At 46.5% G+C, this 12,258-nt stretch overlaps 1 protein-coding gene across 2 annotated transcripts in view; it reads right to left on the reverse strand.

The window, feature by feature from the left end:
- The window catches only part of LOC144699698 (uncharacterized), a 97,530-nt gene that overhangs the window by 34,803 nt on the left and 50,469 nt on the right, over positions 1-12,258 (reverse strand). For both annotated transcript variants that reach the window (XM_078570841.1, XM_078570839.1), the window contains exon 4: positions 6,363-6,519. In XM_078570841.1, the coding sequence (XP_078426967.1) occupies positions 6,363-6,519 (157 nt within the window). The remainder of the gene's footprint in view (positions 1-6,362; positions 6,520-12,258) is intronic.

Raw genomic sequence — 12,258 nt, forward strand, 5'->3', positions numbered from 1 at the left:
TGTTGCTGCTCCTGTAGTGCTGTGCTCGACTCCTCACTTAACCAGGGTTGGTCCCCTGGCTTGATAGTAATGGTAGAGTGAGGGATATGCAGGGCCATGAGGTTACAGATTGTGGTGGAATACAATTCTGCTATGGCTGATAGCCCAAGCACCTCATGGGTGCTCAGTTTTGAGCTATTAAAGCTGTTGTTAATCTATCCCATTTAGCATGTTGATAATGCCACAGATGATGGACGGTGTCTTCAGTGTGAAGATGGGACTTTGTTTCCACAAGGACCACAAGGTGGTCACTCCTACAATACAGTCATGGACAGATGCACCTGCGACAGTTAGATTAGTGAGGACAAGGTCAAGTAGGTTTTTCCCTCTTATTGGGTCTCTAACCATCTGCCGCAGGCCCAGATTGGCAGATGCATCCTTCAGGGCGTCAGAATAGGAAGATAGGAACATAGGAACAGGAGTAGGCCATTCAGCCCGTCAAGCCTGCGCTGCCATTCAATTAGATCATGGCTGATCATCTACCTCACTGCCACTTTCCCGCACTACCTCGATATCCTTTGATGTCATTAGTTTCCAAAAATCTACTGATTGGGCTTCCACAGCCCTCTGGGGTAGAAAATTCCAAAGATTCACCACCCTCTGAGTGAAGAAATTCCTCCTCATCTTAGACTTAAATGGCCTATCCCTTATCCTGAGGAAATGTCTCCTGGTTTTGAACTCACCAGCCAGGGGAAACATCGTATTTACATCCACCCTGTCACGCCCTGTATGAATTCTGTAAGTTGCAATGAGGTCACCCCTCATTCTTCGAAACTCTAAGGAATACAGACCCAGTCTCCCCAATCTCGCCTCAGAAGACCATCCTGCCATCCCAGGGAATAAGCTGGTGAACCTCTGTTGCACTCCCTCTATGGCAAGTATATCCTTCCTTAGATAAGGGGACCAAAATTGTACACAACACTCCAGGTGAGGTCCCACCAAGACCCTATACAGTTGCAGTAAGACATCTTTACTCTTGTACTCAAATCCCCTTGCGATGAAGGCCAACATATCATTTGCCTTCCTAATTGCTTGTAGAACTGCACATTAACTTTTAATGACTATGAACAAAGACACCCAAGGTCCCTTTGGACACCCACACTTCCCAACCTCTCACCATTTAAGAAATATTCTGCCTTTCTGTTCTTACTACCAAAGTGAATAACTTCACACTTATTCACATCATATTCCATCTGCCATATTCTAGCCCATTCACTTAGCATGTCCAAGTCCTCTTGAAGCCTCCTTGCATCCTCCTCACAACTTATGTTCCCACCCACTTTGGTGTCATCAGGAAATTTGGAAATATTGAAATTGGTCCCCACATCCAAATTATTTATATATATTATGAACAGCTGTGGACCTAGCACTGATCCTTGAAGTACCCCGCTAGTAAGAGCCTGCCATCCTAAGAATGATCTGCTTATTCCTACTCTCTGCTTTCTGTCTGTTAACCAATTCTCAATCCATACTAATATATTTCCCCCAATCCCATGCGCTCTAATATTATTTACTAACCTCCTGTGTGAGACCTTATCAAAAACCTTCTGAAAATCCAAATTCATCACATCCACTGGTTCTCCTTTATCAATGTTACAAGTAATACCCTCAAAAAACTCCAACAAGTTTTTCAAACATGATCAATGCATCAGAATTTGTTGCTAAAATAATGCCAAGTTGAATGTGCACACCATTACCAATGTGTAAATCATACAGAAAATTGTGACGAGAAACCAATACCCTGGGAGTTATGAATCACCCATACATTGTTGGATGATTTTGTCATTCTTGCATACAAACTTAGTTTTCAAAGGAACATTCAATAACTTTCACCTGGGAAACAACACATTGAAATATGTCCTCTAGCTCTTTCTAATAACTGAGAGAAAACAACTGAGCAAAAACGTCTTGGAGCCAAAGGAAAATCCTCCATCGGTACAGCTGAGTATTGATGTGCCCTGGGTAATTAGATACTGTCATGAACGTTTTGATCATAGAAAATGGTTCATCTTCAAGGATGAAGAACATTCTGGAAGAATTTGTGTTTTTAAAAGACACTGTCCCTTAAAAGGTTAAGGCAGAGATTCTGATTGCTGCTATTCCTGGGAAAAAAACAGCATTTTACCAGAAAAGGTAAGTAAGCAATTTTAAAGGAGCTGGAAACCTCTTGACCCAGGTGGACTACAAAAGGGGTCACATAGTGGTTAATGGTTTTGAAAAAAAACACATGCCTGGAAAACTGTTTAAAAGCTGGTTTTGGTTTTGCTTTGAGAGAAAAGACAGATAAAAGGCTTGTGTAAAGAAGACCATGGTTCTTTACAGTCCAGAGCCAGACCACAGTTGGAAGTGAATAGATGCTGCTCCTAAGTTGCTCTACGTGGTGGAATTGAGTATCTGCAAATGTTCCTCGAGTCTGCCTGAAAAGCAGTGCAAGGGACATCAATTGTTTCATAGACCAGTGCTGAGAGACCAACCATATAACTGAGACACCATTTCAAGGACTCCACCATCTACCCTTTTCCCTTGAGCCACTGACTTTTAAGCTTTTGGCAGAAGAAACCTGGGCATTGAGTAGTTGTTCTGAGATTAATAAGTAAAGCATACATTTGGCCGTATAGCTAATTGGAAAAATTATCTAAATATATGTAGTGACCCGTGAAGTGGTGGAACTAGATACAGACAGTGCGCTCCCCCATCTGGATCATAACAATACATGGAGAAATCCAAATTTTCATATCAGTGAACAAAAGGTTCAAGAATTGGCTCTTGGGAAGAGTTAAGGGCTTCAAATTAATTTTATAATTAAGCTATTAAAAGTCACAGAAGGCAATTCAATAGATAAACTTAATTATATTACATAATTTATTTTGTTTAAACCATACATTTGAACATTAGAAATTTCAGTCATTGAGAGTAAAATGGCCAATAAAAGATTTTAGAAAGTATTTTGACCAATTTGTGGAAACTTGGTGGGTAGATTGTGCAATTCCAGGTTCACAAAAGCTAAACAGGATGTTTCCATTATAAAAGCTGACTTAGGAAAGAAAGGAAAGGAATGAAAGAATTTGCATAAATATAGCGTCATTCATATCCACTTTAAAAAAAGTGGCTAGTGAGATAGCTGATGCGTTGGTTTTAATTTTCTAAAATTCCCTAGATTTGGGGAAAGTTGCATTAGATTGGAAAATAGTGAATGTAACTCCTTTACTTAAAAAGGGAGGGAGACAGGAAGCTGGAAACTGCAGGCCAGTTATTTTAACATCTGTCAGAAGGAAAATGTTAGCAGCTATTAGTAAAGACATCATAGCAGGGCCCTTGGAAAAATTCAGGGTAATCAGGCAGCGTCAACATGACTTTGTGAAAGGAAAATCATGTTTAACCAATTTATTGGAATTCTTTGAAGAAGTAACATATACTGTGGCTAAAGGGGAACCGGTGGATGTACTGTATTTAGATTTCCAGAAGGCATTTGATAAGGTGCCACATCAAAGGTTATTGTGAAAAATAATATCTCATGGTATAGGGGGTAATATGTTGACATGGGTAGAAGATGAGCTCGCTAACAGGAAACAGAGAGTTGGCATAAATGGGTCTTTTTCTGGTTGACAAGATGTAATGAGCGATGTGCCACAGGGGTCAGTGCCGGGGCCTCAACCTTTTACAATTTATATAAATGACTTGGATGAAAGGACTGAAGGTACAGTTGCTAAATTTGCTGATGACATAAAACTAGGTAGGATAGTAAGATGTGAAGAGTGCACAAGGAGGCTACAAAAGGATATAGATAGGTTAAGTGAGTGGGCAAAGATCTGGCAAATGGAGTATAATATGGGAAAGTGTGAAATTGTCCATTTTGGCAGGAAAAATGAAAAAGAAGCATATTATCTAAATGGTGAGAGACTGCAGAGCTTTGAGCTGCAGAGGGATCTAGGTGTCCTAATGCATGAATTGCAAAAGACTAATATGCAGGTACAGCAAGTAATTAGGAAAGCGCTTAGTGGCAGGAGGCAGAGGGTGATGGTCAAAGGTTGTTTTTGTGACTGGAAGCCTGTGTCCAGTGGCATACCGCAGAGCTCAGTGCTGGGTCCCTTGCTGTTTATAGTGTACATTAATGATTTAGACATGAATGTAGGAGGTATGATCAGTAGGTTCGCAGATGACACGAAAATTGGTGGCATGATAAATAGCGAAGAGGAAAGCCTTAGACTACAGGATGATCTAGACGGGCTGGTCAGTTGGGCAGAACAGTGGCAAATGGAATTTAATCCTGAAAAGTGTGAAGTGATGCATTTTGGGTGGACTACCAAGGCAAGGGAGTACATGACAAATGGTAGGACTCTCAGCAGTACAGAGGGTCAGAGGGAACTGGGTGTGCATGTCCACAGATCCTTGAAGGCAGCAGGGCAGGTAGATAAGGTAGTTAAACGGCATATGGGATACTTGCCTTTATTAGTCGAGGCATTGAATACAAGGGCAGGGAGGTTATGATGGAGTTGCATAAAATGTTAATTAGGCCACATCTGAAGTACTGTGTGCAGTTCTGGTCGCCACACTATAAGAAGGATGTGATTGCACTAGAGAGGGTGCAGAGGAGATTCACCAGGATGTTGCCTGGGCTGGAACGTTTCAGCAATGAAGAGAGACAAGATAGGCTGGGGTTGTTTTCCTTAGAGCAGAGAAGGCTGAGGGGGGACCTGATCAACGTGTATAAAATTATGAGGGGCATAGATAGGGTAGAAAGGAAGAAATGTTTCCCCTTTGTGGAGGGGTCAATAACCTGGGGAATAGATTTAAGGTAAGGTGCAGAACGTTTAGAGGGGATTTGAGGAAAACATTTTTCACCCAGAGGATGGGGGGTATATAGAACTCACTGCCTGAAAGGGTGGTAGAGGCGGGAACCCTCACAACATTTAATAAGTATTTAGATGAACACTTGAAATGCCATAGCACACAGGGCTACGGGCCAAGTGCTGGAAAATGGGATTAGAGTAGATAGGGGCTTGATGACCGGCGCGGACACGATGGGCCGAAGGGCCTCTTTCTGTGATGTAAAACTCTATGACTCTAATAGAATGTTCTCACTTATTGTGAAGGGAATTGAATACAAAAGTAGGGAAGTTATGCTTCAGTTATACAGGGATTGGTGAGACCACATCTGGAGTACTGTGACACAGTCAGCTGGGTCAGTGATATTGCTACCGAGGCACACTTGGGATGGGCATTTAAGTTCCTCACCTAGAGAACATTCTGTGCCCTTGATACCCTCAGTGCTTCTTCTAAGTGGTTTTCAACATGGAGGAGTACTGATTCATCAGCTGAGGAAGGGCAGTAGACAGTAATCAGCAGGAGGTTTCCTTTCCCATATTTGACCTGATGGTCATGAGGTCCAGAATCAATGTTGTGGGACAGAATATACTCAGGAATGGTGATGGATAAGTCTGGGACAATGGCTGCAAGGTACGATTCGGTGAATATGACTATGTCAGGCTGTTGCTTGGCTCATCTGTGGGATTGCTCTCCCCATTTTGGCTCAAGCTCCCAGATGTTAGTATGGCTTTACAGGGGCGACTGAGCAGGTTCTGCCTTTATCATTTCCAGTGCCGAGGTCAATGCCAGATGGTCCATCCTGTTTCATTCTTCTTTGACTTTTCTGAAGCATTTTGGTACAACTAAGTGGCTTCCAAGGTCTTTCAGATGGCAATTAAGAGTCAACCACGTTGTGTGGGTCTGGGATCACATGCAGGCCACAATGGATAAGGATGGTAGATTTCTTTCTTTGGGGAACATTAATGAACCAGATGGGTTTTTACAACAATCTGGCAGTATCATGATCATCATAATTGAGACTAGCTTTTATTAAATTCCGGTTTTATTAATTAAATTTAAATTCCCCTGGTATTGTGGTGTTTGAACTCATGTCTCCAGAGCATTAGTCCTAGCCTCTGAATTGTAAGTCCAGTAACATGACCACTATGCTACTGTCTCCTCATCTAAATGATGTCATCTTTGCTAGTGAAGCACTCCCTCAGTATTGCACAGGAGCATTAGCTATGATTTTTGTGCTCAAGTCCTGGAGTGGGCCTTGAACCCACAACTGCCTGACCTAGAGGAGAGAGTGCTACTAACTGAGCCACGGCTAACACCGGAAGATGGGGGGGGCGGGGGTGATGTGTGAGACAGGATGAAGGTATGTACGAGGGAGCAGTGGAGCCACACCTGAAGAAAGGCAGAATGATACGTGAGGAGGGGATGATACAGGGTTTGAGTAAAGGATGAAGAGATGTGTGAGAAATCATGCAGTGAGGAGTAATGGGTACTGTTACCTCTAATAATCTTGGTGTGTGGCGAAGATGCTGCACTGTAATTGCCAGGGTCTTTTGATTCAGGGCCTGTCGGATATAATGCCGCCCCCGACCTTGTGCTGTCAGCAACTTTTTGCAGGTGATGGTTTTCTCCAAGGCCACTGAGAGTGGAGTCAACCTGAGAAAATAGGAAGGCACCACAATAATTTATGCATAAAGACTACAGCAGCTACAGGGAAGGGCAAACTTGCGGTTAAACTCAAATATCCAAAAGTTGCTGTTCGATTTACGTTGCTCCACCATAATGCTTTGCAAAAGTGGTATCTCTATATCTGCCTCATGACAGAAAGTCATTAGCTGGAATTTTCTGGCCCCGTTGGCATTGGGTGTCATGGCGGGCGGGGAGGGACAATATGGCGAGAAGGCCAAAAATCGGTTTTATGCCATCGTGAAACCAGTTTGTGATCGTCTGCTCTAGCTGTCAATGGCGGTCCGTGTTTCCCACCGCTGCACGTCAGGACATCATTTCAATACACTTGCATCTGATAAGCTCTGCTCACCAGAGTCATACCCCCACATCAAATTTACCAGCCACGTGACTTCAGAACGGAGTGCTTCATAACTGCCTTTATAAGGCGTGCACCAGGTGACCTGAACTTCGAGGGGAACTCAGAGGTGAGTGCACACAACCTTGCACAGCGCTCGCAAGCATTGCCCACAGGGAAGAGGCGCATTCACGGGGACACAGGCAAGTTGCTTTTTCCCAGCTGTCTAGTGTGGGTCAGACCAGGGGGCAAGGCAGCACAGACAGCCTGAAGGAAATACTCAAGCACATGCCGTGGGGGGGTGAGGGAAGCGGCCACAGACTTGGAAAAGCTTGCCAAAAGTGAGCATTCTTCTGCAGCTGAGACTGTGCAGCTGCAGCTCCATTCACATACTTGGAGTTGGGCCTCTGAAGCTTTTCTCTCCACTCAAGCAACGCAAAAGAATGAAAGTACCACTAAATGCTCCAGAGCTTTTCACCCCTCGAGCGCAGACTGCAAATTAATGTGTGTTTTATTGGACAGCAGGGCAATTGGCCAACTGGGCAAGTTGTACCATCCTCTTGCAAAAGGTGACCATGGCACAGTCACAGCCCCTTGCAATGTCTTTATTAAGGTGTGGACCAGTATCCTTTATGGTTCAAACTAACAGTGCAGCCTTGCAATGCAGGTTAGGAGAATGCCTGCACCTGAGCTGAGAGCACAGCATGCAGTCAAATGGCGAAGCTGCTGCCAATCGGTCAAGTGGAGTGGGGCAGAGGTGGGTGGGGTTTCGGACAGCCAATGACTGCACTACACACTGGCCATCCAAGTGGTGGCCAGCACTCTCCTGCATGCACGAAGGAGCTTGTAGACTTAACCAAGAAAAGTTCTTAGTACGCCCATGCTAACCCACATGTCTCTCTCTTTGATCCTGCAGGAAGAGAACATTAGGATCATGGAGCCTGGTGATTTAGCGGTATGCCTAATAGCTTACAGAGACCAGAAAAGAAGAAGAGCGCGGCGGAGGTGCCTGGCTCAGCAAAGGGAGAAGCACCTCCCTCAAGATGAAGAGGCAGCAGGGCCTGCTGTGCACGCAGCTGAAGATCTACAACGAGCCGTCACTCGTAGGTGCCTCGCTAGGCCCAGGGTCCATAGGCGCCGCTTGTCATTCCTGCAGATGGCTGAGAACCAGTGTCGCCGAAGACTGCACATGTCTAGGGAACTGGTCAATCACATATGCCACTTGCTGCAGGATTTGGCACCACAGAGACATGGAGGGCATCCACTGCCAGTGGCCGTGAAAGTGGCTGCGGCGCTCAATTTTTACACCAGTGGCTCCTTCCAGGGCTCCACAGGTGACCTCTGTGGGACCTCGCAAGCCTCCACCCACAAACTGTATCCAAGAGGTCACGGACGTCATCTTCACGAAGGCACAAAACTTTGTGCATTTCGCCCAGGATCAGGAAAGCCAGGAAGCAAGCGCGCTGGGATTTGCGCAGATCTCAGGTTTTCCAGAGGAGCAGGATACCATCGGCTGCACTCACATGGCGCTTAGATCTCCGTGGCAACAAGCAGTCAACTATGTCAACCACAAGAGCTTCCACTTGCTGAATGTTTGGCTGGTCTGCAACCACCCACAAACACATCATGCAGATCTGTGCACAATTCCAAGGGAGCATCCACAACTCCTATATCCCTTGCCGGTCTCAGATCCCTGACATCTTCAAGGGTCCAGAGAGGCTGCAGGGTTGGCTCCTTGGGGACAAGGGCTACCCACAGAGGATATGGCCTATGCGGTGACCTCAGACCGCAGCAGAGCGACGGTACAATGAAGCTCATGCTGCGACCCGGACTTTGGTGGAGCAAACGATAGGCATTTTGAAAATGAGGTTCCGGTGCCTTGACTGCTCCAGTAGAGCACAGCAATACAGTCCACAGAGGGTGTTGCGCATCATCATTGCTTGCTGCGTGCTACACAATCTGGTGCTGCAAAGGGGGAGGATCTGGCTGAGAAGGAGATGGAAGAGCTGCACAAATCCTCCGATAAGGAGGATGTTGAAGGTGATGATGTGGTTAGGTCCTCGAAGGCGAGGATGCTGGCGATGAGGCCATCGCACTGGCCAGACGAGGCAGGCGCACTCGGGAGGCCCTCGTAGCCACAAGATTCATGGAGGGTGATGACGAGATGCAGTGAGGACAGTCCTGACATCTTCATCTTGCATCTGTGAACGTCTGACTCCTGTGTGGCTGATGGCAGCGCACATACCCTCAGTGTTCAGGCTCATGTCATGGAGATGCAGTGGAGGCCCTAATAGTCGCTAGATTCCAGAAGGATGATGACGACATGCAGTGAGGACACTCCATAAATCTTCACAATGCTTCTGTGAATGTCTGACTCCTGCTGAGGGCAGCTTGCTTGTGCTCTGTGATCGGGGCCATATTATGGAGACGCAGCTGTGAAATTTTAAATGCACCTGATCCTTTGTCAGTCTTCAGCACCTGACCCCTTCAGGAGCACAATGTCACTCGTCACAGATGCTGAAGAGATGGGGGCCAGCCCTACCTCAAAGGTGTTGAGAGCACACAGAGAGAATGTCATAACTCTGACGTTTGCCCATGACATTCTGGCAGCAATGACAAGCACCGTTGAGGTGCTGGTATCACTAGTGTGTCCAGTGAGTGTGAAGCCGGACCATCACTTTAGTCTGAAGATTACACACTGCACAGGGAAGAGGCCCTGGACTGTGACACCTGCCTTTATCTTGTGCAGGAACCAAGGTTTCACATCTTAGTGACACGAACACTGCTCATCATAACAAGGAGACATTCTTGGGGGTTTATTTACAATAGTGAACATTGAGTACAAGTGATTAACACCCGTGCACAGGCTGTGCAACGACATCTTAACCTTTAGAACCTTGCCGCTACATCTTGGTGCTCCCCCGACATTCACAGCAGAGGTGGAGGAAGCCTGCTGATTGCTACACCATGTCTGTGATGACCTTGACAGGTGTCCTCTGGAGGGATGAGACCTGGAAGGTCCCGACCTGCTTTCGGGGTCCTGCTGTGTGGCAGTGGCACCCTCCTCAGCCTGTGGAGCTGGAGCTGCTGGGGTCACAGGAAGAGGGGAGTCAGGTGGGTTGGAGATTCCTGGAGTCACCAGGGTGGATGGTCCCGGTGTGTGCTCCTGCTGATCCTCCTCCCTATGGGTGCCTGAAGGTTCCTGGCTGACTCCTTGAGGAGAAGGAGAAGCTGGAGTGAGATTGAGCTGCCCTGCACCCCTCTTACGATGACACTGTTGATGGCCAACTATGGCGTCAGCGATGGAGTTCAGCTCGCACAGCAGTGCAGGACTGATATCCTGGACCAAGGTCTCCAAGGCAGCCACCATCCCACCAGTATTGACCTCCATGTGTTGGCATGCCGGTGCTATCTCCTCAGAGTGAAGGCAGACAGACTCCTCCATCGTGCCTTGCAATCTGAGGAGTGCATAGGACATCCCTTCCTGATGTTGCTTTTGCAGTTCCAGCAACTGAGGTATGACCCAAGTCCAGAGGCTCCTCATCTAACTCGGACTCAGCAGATTTCTGGCCTCCTGCAGTCGTCAAGTGCTGGAAACCTGGGAAGTCCCTGCCGCTGCCTACTGTGGATCAGGCAGTGCGATGTGCTCACCAGATTGTGATCCCGAGGCTACTCTGGAACTAGGCCCCACCGAGATGTATGTCTCTGCACTGGTGGAGGGTGTGGGTGAACACTGTGATGGGTCTTCAATTAGGGTGTCATCAGATTCTTCTTCTGGGGTATCTTCAGAGCTTGCGTCGAGGGCCTGGGTCATAGACCCCCTCAGCTGCTTCCCAGACGTGCCTGCGAAAGCAAGGAGAGATAATTAGTGCATGGCAGGGACTACGGAACTCATTCACATCGTGGTTGCACTGCTGGATCCTCACTTGGTTGAGCACCACTGACCTCACTGTCAGCATTGGAACAGTCCAGATCGTCCCCAACCAACTGGATGACTCTAGTTTCAAAGTTTGTGAGGACCTTGATGTCAGGCATTCCTCCATCAGTCTGCGACCTCTCCCTTTTGCTGTGTGCCATCTTGTCCTGCATGAATACAAATGGAGAGAGTGTAAGCAGGGTGCCTGCCAGGCCAGGTGAGAAGGATGCCTGGCATGTGTGGTTGGTGAGTGGTGTCACGGATGGGATGAGGGCATGATCCGCAGGGCAGATGAAGGTGTGCGTGAGAGAGTGAATGGTGATGTCCCTTGAACTGGCAGTGAGTGAAATCCATATGGGTGTGTGATGGGTTTGTGAATGTGTGAGTTGAGAGTGATGAGAAGAGTGACTTACCCTAGCCGAACGGAGGAGATCATTCATCCTCTTTCGGCACTGGGTGGCTGTCCTCTTTTGCAGGGCATTGGCGCTGACTACTGCTGCCACTGCCTCCCATGCTGGATTGGTGACCTTGCTTGCTGGTCTCACCCAGAGCAGGGTTAGAGGACTTCACGGCGGACCTCCACTGCATCCAGTAGGCGGCCGAGGGAGGCATCACTAAATTTGGGGGCAGCATGTTTCCTCCCTTCAGCAGCCATGACTTTGCAGCATCTTCCGATGCCTTAGAGAGAGCTAGCTCTGTGCGGAGGCCTTAAACATGGTGCCCAGATTACTGAAGGCCTGAGGATGGGCGAATCAGAGGCTGCCCCACAGCGATCCGGCATGTTTCCCAGGAATGCATTATTAATGAGGTGGGATGAGCCGGGAACAGCGTGAAAACCGGTCATTGTGGCTGGCAGGTAAATCGTCCTTTTTACCGTTCACTACCACACTTTGTGCAAATCTGGGATGATTCTGCCCATTGAACAGTGTGAAATTGCTACATTTGCTTTGTAAATATGAACTAAACTCACCACCAAAAGTTAAGGCTTGTCCATTTCCATCTAAGCACCTTCTTACCTACATGATAAACGTTAATTCATACTAGTCAACCTCTATGGTACTGAAAATTGATTATTACAAAAGTGCAGTCTCTGTTTCAGGTTATAATTGTTGGAGATTTTCAAAAGGTAAATATAAAACTTTAATGTAAATTTACAAAAAACTATTTTATATTTTTTCTCTCTCTTGATCCAATCTTTCTTTCCTTTTCTTTGTTTCTCTTCTCTGCCTAATTTGACATTGAATTCACCCACGATAATTTACACTTGCTTCTCCATTCTTTTGCTGTTATTTTCTTAATCCTTCAATTTGTTTGGTTAAGGAGGTGCACAGTTGCTTGCTATATTCACTTCAATCCCATTGCCTGGTTTCCCTTGCTGCACTGTTATCACCTCACACTTTCAGCAACTTACCACACTGAAAATTTAAAAACCTAAATGTGTAAGGGAAAGTCAAAC

The sequence above is a fragment of the Cetorhinus maximus genome, chromosome 24 (genome assembly GCF_964194155.1).
Source record: "Cetorhinus maximus chromosome 24, sCetMax3.hap1.1, whole genome shotgun sequence".
NCBI classification, from domain to species: domain Eukaryota; kingdom Metazoa; phylum Chordata; class Chondrichthyes; order Lamniformes; family Cetorhinidae; genus Cetorhinus; species Cetorhinus maximus.